The sequence below is a fragment of the Harmonia axyridis genome, chromosome 6 (assembly GCF_914767665.1).
Source record: "Harmonia axyridis chromosome 6, icHarAxyr1.1, whole genome shotgun sequence".
Taxonomy (NCBI): Eukaryota; Metazoa; Arthropoda; class Insecta; order Coleoptera; family Coccinellidae; genus Harmonia; species Harmonia axyridis.
The window spans coordinates 4,616,795-4,629,203 of NC_059506.1; the positions used below are offsets into that span (position 1 = coordinate 4,616,795).

General features: G+C 34.5%; 1 protein-coding gene across 1 annotated transcript in view; it reads left to right on the forward strand.

Annotated features, from left to right (window-relative positions):
- Positions 1-12,409, forward strand: part of LOC123683217 — a 161,273-nt gene that overhangs the window by 87,797 nt on the left and 61,067 nt on the right. Inside the window, exon 4 of the mRNA XM_045622125.1 lies at positions 10,507-10,624. Coding sequence (XP_045478081.1) covers positions 10,507-10,624 — 118 coding nt within the window. The remainder of the gene's footprint in view (positions 1-10,506; positions 10,625-12,409) is intronic.

The following is a 12,409-nucleotide window of genomic DNA, read 5'->3' on the forward strand; positions in this document are numbered from 1 at the left end:
AAATAAATAACACATTTGGTTCTTTTCCGAATGTTTAAATATTTCGATATGTTCCGAGAATAAAAATTATACCCCCCCTGTATGGTAGATATATCTTCTGAAACTTTCAGCTGTTTCACATTTTCACTTTTTTTCTTGAAGTGGACACTAGGTTCACTGAGTGTAAAAAAAATAATTGGAATGAAGGAAACTACGAAACTGGTATTATATCAAAGGATTTTAATTTCAATTTATAAAAGATGAACAAAAATTTCATGTTTTATTCCTATGATTCTTCATTAAAGCTGAATAATTTCAATTGTAGCAATACAAAATAGAAAATATTTTGCAGACGGGCATTATTGTCATGCAGGCTTGTTTTATCGAAGCAAGCATTATATTTTAGATTCTTATCGCACGCACGTGTTATCATTATTTCATTATTGTCTATCCTCCGTCGTTCCCAGAGCCTGGATTATAAACATCGGATTGAGTAACTGAATACATCATAAAACCCGAAGAACAGGGGTATATAATGTTAAGGGGTGGCAGAGGCCCCCGACGTAAAATGAACAGAGGAGAGTCGACGTCGTATTTTTTTTGTGTACTTCTATATAACGGGATTCTAAAAATTATGGACTCCAAGAAATCACAGCCCAGAGAAAAATCACTTCGTCCCCCCCCCCATCTCAACGGGCTTGCTGAGGCGCAATAGACGCATGAATGATCTTGCGTTCAAAAACCCCTAATTCAAATCAGTGCCCTCTTAATTTTGTCTATTTATTGTCCCTCTTTACAGAATAAATCATATGATCGAATGTTATTTTCACATTTCTCATTTTTGGTATCAGTCACATGATAATATCAGTAATATTCAAACTGGAAATCAAGAATTCAAAAATTCGCTACTGATTGAATACATAGATTATTTTTAAATGTAAAAACTCCATTTATTCGCATAAGGGTTAAGGACCGAATCAGGTTGCGAAATTTTCTAAATATTAGCAGAGAAAAAGTGGAACATTTCATCATTCCTTTACTCAGCAGGGATGACATGAAATGTTCGACGATCGTTGTATAACTTTCGGGTCAAAGGCCCTGGAGAGCCATTGTCAACCTGGAGTGTTATTTGTTTTGTAACATTTTTGTTATCTTAATCACTAAGGGGATGTTCGAATCTTTTGTTCAACACAAGCTTCCAACTCTTATCCCTTAAACTTCTTATAATTATAGGTAAAGGCGCTAGTGTAGCGTGAGGCCTCCGGTACATTGAAATTTTGAATGTCATTATGTGTTGATAGGTTTTTATCAATCATTAACGTGAAATTCCTAGAGAAAAAGAAAATTTTATCTGAAAATCAGTATGGCTTTAGGGAAGGAAAGTCTACAGAGGACGCAATTAGAAGACTAGTCGAGAGAGTATACAGTTGGTTGGACAGTGGGAAAACGGGTTTGTGTGTTTTCATAGACCTAGAAAAGGCTTTCGACACAATTTCACATGGAAAGCTTCTAGACAAACTCTATCGATATGGATTCCGGGGAAGAGCATGGGATTTGTTGAAAAATTATTTGACAGACAGGCCTCAATTTGTACAGATCGACAACCATAAAAGCAAAAAAAGATTTTTAGAATATGGAATACCCCAAGGGACAGTGCTAGGACCGATTCTGTTCACAATATACGTGAACAGCTTACTGTTGATGAAAAAGAAGGGTGAGGTCATTAGCTTCGCAGACGACACTGCTATACTATACGAGGATGAGACATGGCCGAATTTAAAATCTAAAGCCGAGGAGGATATTTCAAAGATAAAACAATGGCTCGAATCCAATAAACTGACTATCAACTTAAAAAAGACTAAATACTTACCGTTCGCCTCCTACGAATCTGGATTACCACAAATGGGCCCACTGAATATCAACAGAGAAACGTCAATACCTGAAGGTGACGCCATAAAATATTTAGGAATTACAATAGATAGGCATTTGAAATGGGAGAAGCATATAGACACATTAGTCAAAAAACTCAGATGCCTTTTGCCAAGATTTAGACATCTTAAAAAATACCTAAATGTAGAAGAGCTGATGGAGATATATAGTTCCCTCTGTCAAACTCTGATAAGATATGGTATAATAGGTTGGGGTGGTGCATATGAATGTCATATGAAAAGAGTAGAGATAATTCAGAAATGGTTACTTCGTGTCATCTATAGTAGACCTCTTTTATTTCCATCAGACGAATTATACGCTATGTCAGGGGTAATGAATCCTCACCAGCTATATATTACTCAAATTTTGAGAGTTGTTTTTTCTGGGAAAATTGATCTGCAGCCAATAGAGTGTTCGTATGAAACCAGGAATAAGAATTGCATATTTACACCCAGAGCTGAAAAACGTATCGGTCAGAGATGCTTCTCATACCTAGCACCGAGAATCTACAGGGAAATCCCCAGGGAATTAAGAAATGAGAAGAATATTGGGAAGAGGAAAAGACTCATCAAAGAATGGATTAGACATAGAGGAAGTAGATGTTTCTAATTATTGACTAATTTATGGCGGACACTCACAAACTGATGTGGGATTTTACAGTTCCTACTCTCGAGGATATCTATTTGGGTGTGGGTATAGTGTAAATGGTTTGGGTAAAAATTTGGGATAATATGAATACGTTTAAGTTAAATTAGATATGTTTGTTTTGTTCTCTTTGGACGTTCAGCGGATAATTTTTTGTTCTATTAAATTGTATTTTCATAATGGTAATGGCTTAAGAAATAATGTATACATGAATGTATTCAATTGTATATCGCGTACAGGCTCTTAGCCTCTGCGATTATTGTTTATGAGTCAATAAACTATATTATTATTACGTTGTTGTATGTGGTTTTTATTGAACATTTAGATTAATTGTAACAATCATGAATTATGGTTCAACGAATATAACTAAGCAGTTATATTCGTTGAACCATAATTCATGATTGAAAGCGAAATTAAAAAAGAGGGGTGCCAAATTATGCGGATTAAAAAACAGCAAATTGATAATTAAGTTGGTTCACTGTTTCGAAACACATTTATTGTCAAAAGAATGCTTATTTACCGAATTTATAGCTATTTTATAGTTTTTATTTTCCAAGTCTCTAAGGCCCAGTTTCACCAAACAGCACTTGATCCCTGATTGATTAAACTCCGCTTGTTACTAAAGCAGGCTTAACAGTGTTTTCTGTTTCACCATGCATCAACCCGTCCGGAGATGATCGCGATTAACCAAATCGCGATTAAATAGTCAAACCATTTGGCAACGTTGTGAACAACAAGTTATAATAGTGTTCTGTATCGTATTAGCAGTGATGTCCACCATTGGCGCTAGGTGTCAGGTGTCATTCATTCATAACTCATAACATTTCAAATCATTTGTCATCTTGTAAACAAAAAACAAAGTTAATTTTTGCCGAAAATGTCGAGTGATGTGCTTCGAAATGTCGGAAACTTGCAGAAGTTAAAAAGAAATTATCCCATTTCACAAAACTACACATTCTGGAAAAAAAACTATATAAGTAATTTTATTAACTTATTTATTTTTATTAACAAGTTTAACTGCTTCTTAAATAATATTTCAATCAAACATATCAATAAATTATTCTTCGCAATAAATTTCATAAAACACAAAAACAAAGTTTACGTGTATTTTAAATGGGAAATAGTGAGCCTATACATATAGTCATATTTTGATAAAATTGACCCAAAAATTAATAATTTCCGGAAAAATAATTACATAGACAAGAGTTCCATACTGATAAATAATTATTAATCTCAACTTGAAAGGTTATAATCCTCCAAAAATGGCCGATTAGTGCTAAATCGCGATTGGTCGATTAAATGGCGCTTTAGAGTGTGGTGAAACGCTACATTACATTAATCGTGATCTAAGGCCTCACTTAAGAGCCAAGTCAAGATTAAAGCATTTGGTGAAACTGGGCCTAAGTCAGGAATAATAATTTCAATGAAAACGTAAAAGAAGTTATAGGAATCGATATAATTTCTAATATTGAGTAGCTTTCTGACAGTTTATAGGGCGTGCCAAAAAAGTAAAGTAATTCGTCAATAATTCTTGTACGAAGAATCATTAAAAATTAAAAAAAAAGGAAATTTTCGCACCCGTCGATTTCCAATTTCAAAATAAATATATCTTGTGCTTTTTTGCAAATTTCTTTGGAAAACTTCTCCAAAAGAAGGAAAATTTGAAATTTTTTTTTCAGTCACACCGCTCGAAAAAGCATAGGGAGAGCTGCTTTTGAAATTAGAAATCTATAGATTCGTAGATTTTCCTTGATAATAATTAGTAAAAGAATAATGGTTTGATTGCAGTTACTACTAAATAGTACACTATTTCCTAATTTTTTAAGAAAAAATGGCACAACAAATTTTACTTTTCGCCACATCGCTGAAAAGGTAATCAAGTTACCTTTCATTTGATGTATCACAATCCATATATTCCCATTTGAAAAAATTAGGTGCGGGGCGTAGGGAGTGAGAAATATCGAATTCAAAAAAGCACAGGATAAATTTCTTTTGAAATTGAAAATCGACGGGTGCGAGGATTTTCCTTAATTATTCTTCATACAAGAATTATTGACGAGTTACGTTACTCTTTTGGACGTTGTATAGTATTGTGACTTTGAAAAGTGTTTCACCTGACTTATATAGAATAAATATTATCACTATTTTTTTTAGAAGTTTACGAAAACAATAGTAGAAAGACTGAGTGTACTGTAATTCATAGAAAGATCTTCATTATGATATTGAACTAGTACTCAGTGACTCTAGTAGTCTAGTGAATTATATTCACAATGAGTAACTTTTTTAAAAAGGGCAAGTTAACTCAGAGCTAACAAAAGCATTATAATTTTTTATGATTAGTGCCATTGGATTAGGGGCAGATTATTCAGAGTATATGTGAATTTGCTACTGGTATAGGACCAAAAACAGTTTGCAAACTCATAGCTTGAGTATGTTATTCAATATGGGGTATCAAAAAAACACTTATACAAAAAAAAAGAATAGAGAATGAACTCTGACAAATTAAACTGAATTGTTCTCCTGAAAAAATTTAAAACCTTACATTTGAGATAGAAAAGACGAAAGTACAATATCACCAACTGAAAAATAAATGATATGTGTTTCGATCCACGTCCTGATAACATTCGTGATACTAAACAATGGAATTATAATGTTGAAAAATAACTGTGTTATTATCAGGTGTGTGAATAAGTCTTTCCCGTTTTTTTTTCAAATTTTGAGCCTTTATTGTGAAAAAATGGTTACAAATGAATTATTGAAAGTATTGGCCATCGCTAGTTACAACTTTTCCCCATCTTTCTGGCAACATACGAATCCCGTTGCGAAAAAATTCGACCGGTTTGGCCTCTATCCAGTCATCCACCCATTTTTTGGCTTCCTCGTAGGAATGGAAGTGCTGGTCAGCCAGGCCATGCGTCATCGATCTGAAGAGATGGTAATCAGACGGAGCAATGTCTGGACTATACGGCGGGTGGGGTAGGACTTCCCATTTGAGCGTTTCTAAGTATGTTTTCACCGGCTTTGCAACATGTGGGCGAGCATTGTCATGTTGCAAAATAACTTTGTCGTGCCTGTCGGAGTATTGTGGCCGTTTTGTCGTCGATAGACCTCGCCTGTGATCCTTTCATTCGGTTTCAGAAGCTCATAGTAAACCACACCTAGCTGGTCCCACCATATACAGAGCATGAGCTTGGCGCCATGAATATTTGGCTTGGCCGTCGATGATGATGCATGGCCGGGTAGTCCCCATGATTTTCTTCGCTTCGGATTATCGTAACGGATCCACTTTTCATCGCCAGTCACGATACGATGCAGAAAACCCTTTCTTTTATGTCGCTGAAGCAGCTGTTCGCAAGTGAAAAAACGCCGTTCGACGTCTCTCAGCTTCAGTTCGTACGGCACCCAATTTCCTTGCTTTTGGATCATTCCCATGGCTTTCAAACGCTTGGAAATGGTTGTTCGGTCAACTCCCAATGCTTCAGTAAGTTCTTCTTGCGTTTGACACGAATCTTCATCAAGGAAAGTCGCCAATTCTTGATCTTCAAAGATTTGCGGCCGCCCGGAACGCTCCTTGTCTTCCACGTCGAAATCGCCACTTTTGAAGCGTCGAAACCATCCGCGAACACTTGAATCATCGACACAACCTTCTCCATAAGCTTCCTGAAGCAACCGATGCGCCTCGGCAGCAGATTTCTTCTAATTGAACCAATAAAGTGAAACTTCCCGCAAATGACGTCGACTCGGCTCAAATTTCGACATTTTCACGATTTCAAAAATTTATGATGCGAAGAAATTTCAACTAATGTGTTAGTGTGGAATTGTTGACAGATGAATAAGCTTTGATTATGACATATGTAACCATTAAATACTCGCACAGTATTGGTGGCGCCATCTCTTACAAAAAACGGGAAAGACTTATTCACACACCTGATAACTATTGCTTTTCAGAGAAAACTTTGACAGGCCGCACGCAACAGTGGCGCCAATTGATTGTACCTCCCATTAAAATGAAAAATATCTACTAGCAGCAAAATATTCTGAAAAGCTGTAACACAATCCAAACACACATTTTCGATTTTCTCTTCTCGTCATTCCCATTGCTATTATTAAGGGTCAAATAAACACAAAGCAAGCACATAATGTGATTTTTATAGTCATCTGAAAAACCGTCTTTTCCCGCCTGGAATCGTTAACTTTTATGTCTTATAGAAACGTTTATATCAAGTCGTTATCACACGAAGTGCACATTTGAGATGCACTGTACGAATATGAAGCAATATTGGTTTCATTTCACGGTTCCTCCATGTCATGTTTTATTCTCGTGTTTGAGAGTAATTACTTATTGGTGTCAAAAGCCAATGTATGTGAGACAGTAAAAATATACTTTCTATAATATTATTATCACAATGAAATATTTATTGGATATTCTGGAGTAATTGAATTACCCCTTGTGCTTTTAATTCTCCAATTGAATTTCATAGAGACGCTGAATTTGTCTATTTCAGTTATCCTGCACTTAAAGTGTTGTTGAAGTCAACAAACTGACAACTGGTGATGGTTTGTATATATCAGCACCATCTAGACTGGAATATGATATTAAATTATTCTTGGAGAAATACATTATCTTATACTGGGAGAACTAATTCAGGCTAATATAGAGTTTGTTTATACCGGTATGTGATTTCAACCTGAATACAATCTCTTATGATTGTAACACAGGGCAGTCAAGTCCTTATGCTTAGTTTACCATAGCTGAAAGCTGAAGCGCACTTCTGGTTGAATGGCTACGTCAACAAACAAAACTGCCGCATTTGGAGTGAAGCTAATCCTCAAGTGTATGTCGAAACACCGTTACATCCAGAAAAACTGACTGTTTGGAGCACTTTATGGGCTGGTGGATTCATTGGTCCGTACTTCTTCAAAAACGATGATGGCCAGAACGTTACAGTCAATGGTGATCGGTATAGAGCAATGATTACTAAATTTTTCATTCCTGAATTGAACAATCATGATGTCCAGGAGCTGTGGTTTCAACAAGACGGCGCAACATGTCACACAGCTCGTGCCACAATCGATTTATTGAAAGACACGTTTGGTGACCGCCTAATTTCACGTTTCGGACCTGTGAATTGGCCTCCAAGATCTTGTGATTTAACACCGCTAGACTACTTTCTGTGGGGCTATGTAAAGTCATTGGTCTATGCGGATAAGCCACAAACCCTTGACCATTTGGAAGACAACATTCGCCGTGTTATTGCCGATATACGGCAAAAAATGTTGGAAAAAGTCATCGAAAATTGGACGTCCAGATTGGACTACATCCGAGCCAGCCGTGGCGGTCATATGCCAGAAATCATATTTGAAATGTAATGCCACAAGATTATCTTGTGGATGAATAAAATTCATGTCAATCGAATAATCCATCGTTGTTTTATTACAATTTGAAGTTCTATAGCTCTAAAAAAACACCCTTTAGTAGATAGTCGAGGTGATGGTGGATGATGTTACGTATGCCTCTAGTGAGGAGAGTATCACCCTGGGAGTACCACAGGGAAGTATCTTTGGACTTCTTTTTATGATGTTTGTGAACGATCTTCCTGAATTCCTTGATCAGAAAAATCAAGAAACAAATTTATATGCAGATGACATAAACATTGTCACAGATTCAACAGCTTCAGATAAGATACTCGGATGCTTTATCAAGAATTACTCGGTGGTGTGATATTAATGACATGATGCTCAACAAGAATAAAACAGTAACAGAATATGTTGCTTTCTGTACTGATCGATTGGGACCACCCCTCCCACAAATTCCACTACTGAATGGCACTGTTGCGAGAATTTCATTATCAACTAAATTCTTGGGGGTTAACCTCTATATAATCATATGAAATGGAATATCCACGTCGAATACCTCAATAGGAGACTATCATCGGCTCCCTTTTCACTACGTGCCCTCAGAATGCATGTGGTACATTCTGAGGGTGGCCTATTTTGATAGTTTCCTATCTTTAATATTATATGGAATTGTATCTTGTGTTACTTTACTGAAAGAATTTTCATAACTCAGATATTGGTTCTACGTGGGATGCTGAGGATGAGATAAGGAGAATCTTGTCGAGGAAAGTTTAAGGAAACTGGAATTCTTAAAGTGACAGCATTGTATACAGGGTGTTCCAAAGAATAAAAAGAAAATACATCAAAAATACAGATCATCTGTTACAACTATCTAGGTATTCTCCTATATTATATGGCTCTATTTCTAAGGATAACTTAAAAGCTTGCTGCTTGAATTTTTTGAAAATATTCACCGAATTTTAAAAAGTTCCATGCACATGAATTCCACATTATTCTTACAAAGTGAAAGATTGACAGATGGACAAAGATATGACTTCTATACTGATCAAAATAATTACAATTTTTCTGCATTAACAGAAGACATTTGTATATACAGGGTGTTCCAAATTAAGTCGGCACTCCGTTATATTGATGCTATGATGTCGGTTAAATGGGCAAACTGGTAGCATTATTAGTAACCTTCTCGATGACGGAAAAAAAATTGACAACCGCGTTGTCATAATATTTCATAAAATGATATTTTTTCAATGGAACTCCCTATATTTTTTCATGAATTTCGATTCGAAATAACATTCTCAACAACAAAGCTCATATCACCTTTCTTGCTAAAGTGGAAAATGAGCGACTTATTTGGAAATATTTATTTCTTTCACTAGTACAAAAAATTTATGTTAAGGTGAATAAAATCTTATGATTGTCCAAACACCAATATTTTGTACTTACAGGAATGACACTATTTTGTTACTAACAGCAAAATAAGACAGTATAAAGAAATAATTGCGCTGGGATGTGAACTCGTGAAACCCATGATCATCATGTCGCATCACCACTCAATGGACACCACTTAGGTATTTGGTATTAATGAACAAAACGATAAGTTCCATCTTGGAACACCATGTATATACAAATGTCTTCTGTTCGTGCAGAAAAATTGTAATTATTTTGATCAGTATAGAAGAAATATCTTTATCCATCTGTCAACCTTTCACTTTGTAAGAATAATGTGGAATTCATGTGCATGGAACGTTTTGATGTTCAGTGAATATTTTCAAAAAATTCAAGCAACAAGCTTTTAAATTATCCTTAGAAATAAAGCCATATAATATAGGCGAATACCTAAATAGTTGTAAGTTGTAACCGAGGTTGTAACAGTTGATCTGTATTTGTGATGTATTTTCTTTTCATTCTGTATGGTTGTGCAATGATTATGAGAATAAACGTATCATTTACTTTGTTTATTCATTCAAAATGCAGATGTTAGTAATCTTTGTTAAAATCCATTGACAAAATGTCGTTCTGGCTTGATGGCCAGGCGGATTAAGAGCTTGCACGCCTTGAATATGGAATGGATAGAAGAGTTGTTGATGCATACTTCTCCAGACAAGGGATCCACTTATTCCTTCTTCCACTGAAATTCTTCTTTCATTTGTACCGGGCTTTTATGTCACAATATTTAATGTTTGCTCTACAATTTCTGGAGAAGAGTAAGCCTCTGTATAACGGCAACGTGCACTCATTTCAATATCAGAATAAGGCATTTCAAATTCGGAAATAATATATTTTTCTTAAAAACTGTAACAACTCGAATCAGATGCAAAAACTCAATAAAAGTACGTAAATGTCATATGAAAACCCAATGTTTTATGCTATCTGTGATTTTTTTTAATGATCCGACTGCAAAACATTTTGATCATAAGTTCAATGAACAAGACATCTGAAAATGAAAATAAATCGAATAATTCTCTACTCATACGAATATTTTTGCAGTGAACTATTTGAAATTTTGTTTAATGAATGAATTCTCAATGAAGTTCTCATGAAATCTTATTCGATTTTCATGATGTATAAATAATTGAATATCTGTTCACTTTTCAGTGCCAGAAAGGAGTCTAATGGTACGTCGAATGAGTGCTGGTCAAGGCAAGATCAGGGTGCAATGTTTAGCGGAAGGAGTTTACCCGAATCCAATAGTGATGCTATATTCATTAGAGAGGTGAGTTTTTGGTAGTTCTGATTGATAAAAATATTCAGGTATAATATCACAAGAGCACAATCAATGGTCTATTATACACCGAGTCCCTTGACGTAGTTCACGAGAGCATCACGGGTGGTATTTCGCGAACTACGTCGAGAGAAGAGGTTCATATATAATCGAAATATATTGTCTAGATAGATAGATATATAGAATTTATTGGTCTCATAATATCAAATGACATAAGACAAGTCAGAATAGAAACAAATTGAAAATTGAATTGAAAACTGAAACCAGAATTTACCCTTAAAATACAAGAACTAAGCAATTATTTTAATAAACAAATACAGTAACGCAATAAATAAACATATAGAAGATACTTAAAATCATTAGAAACACACAAGTAAATCAAGCTAAGTGAATGTTGCAGTTCGGACATAGTTCAATGAGTTTTCTCAAAATATTCCCCAACAGAATAAGGACACATGTCAACAAGATAGTTCTTTATTTCCTTTTTAAAATTATGCACTAAGGTTATATCTTTAAAACATTGGGGAATCCAGGGAAGCCTATAATAAAGTTTAATTCCCATTACTAAATGTGATTTCTTAAATATTTCTATTCGCTGGTAAGGTATAGAGAAGTTTGATTTATATGTTGTGTCATGAGCATGAATATCACTATTCTTTATCTATCTATCTTTGTCTATGACTGAGTTGGTATTCGTTACGATTATAGTCACGAATTAACTGAAAATTCATCGAGTGGTTTTTTTATTTTGAGCAAATATTTTAAGTATTTTCTTCATAATTCATTTCACTGGGAAAATAATAAGTTACAAATATTTGATCTTGGTACTCTGGTACTTATACACTACTACCTTTTTCATGGTTTTCTATGCTATCATATGTCCTAAACGTCTTACCTTTTGAGATGCAGGGTGGTAAAATTTTCAAAAATAAATCATTTATTAATAATATCTACAATACCACTTAGATAAATTTAATGAAATTTGACATAAATGTACTATGAATCGAGAGGTATTCTTAATGTATCAATTTTTTTAAATTTTCACCAGTGGTGTTCGTACGTAATTTGACCTGCCTATTTTGGCGGACATTGATGGTATGCCACAAGTTTTCCATGAAAAAAAAATATTTTTGAAATTCCCAATCATTTTTTACCAAAGTTGATTACCTGACATTTTTCAATCCGATGCACGGTTTTCGCTTGAAAAAATAAAAAACTTTTCTCTTTATGATCATAACAATTTCGTAAATACATACATATGACAATATCTTCATGCAGAGACATACGTAGATTTTATTTTTTTAGATGAAACCCGTGTGTTGGATTTAAAAATTCAAGAGATCTGATTTGCTCATAATTGAATACAGTTTCTTTTTTTTTATTTTAAGAAAACTTAACCCCCCTGTATCTCAAAAGGTAAGACGTTTAGGACATATGTTCATATGAAAAAATCACCCTCATAAATATTGACATTCAATTAGGAAATACTCTATATAATTTTATGAGATTTCTTTTTTTAATCTTGGTCTTTTTGGACCTTTTGAGGGATATTGCCAGGTCGAATTCGTTAGAATTAATTTTTACAAAAACGTTTTAAATCATGTGAAAATGGCATAATCCTTTTTATGGTATTTGGTTGTAGTTTTTCGTATACGTGAGCAAAAATGAACTTGTAATTGAACACAGTAATGATTGGCTAGTTGTCAATCTAACAATTGTAACAAATATATTGAACCTTAACACTTATCATCTTATCTGATGGAATTTCATAATGAC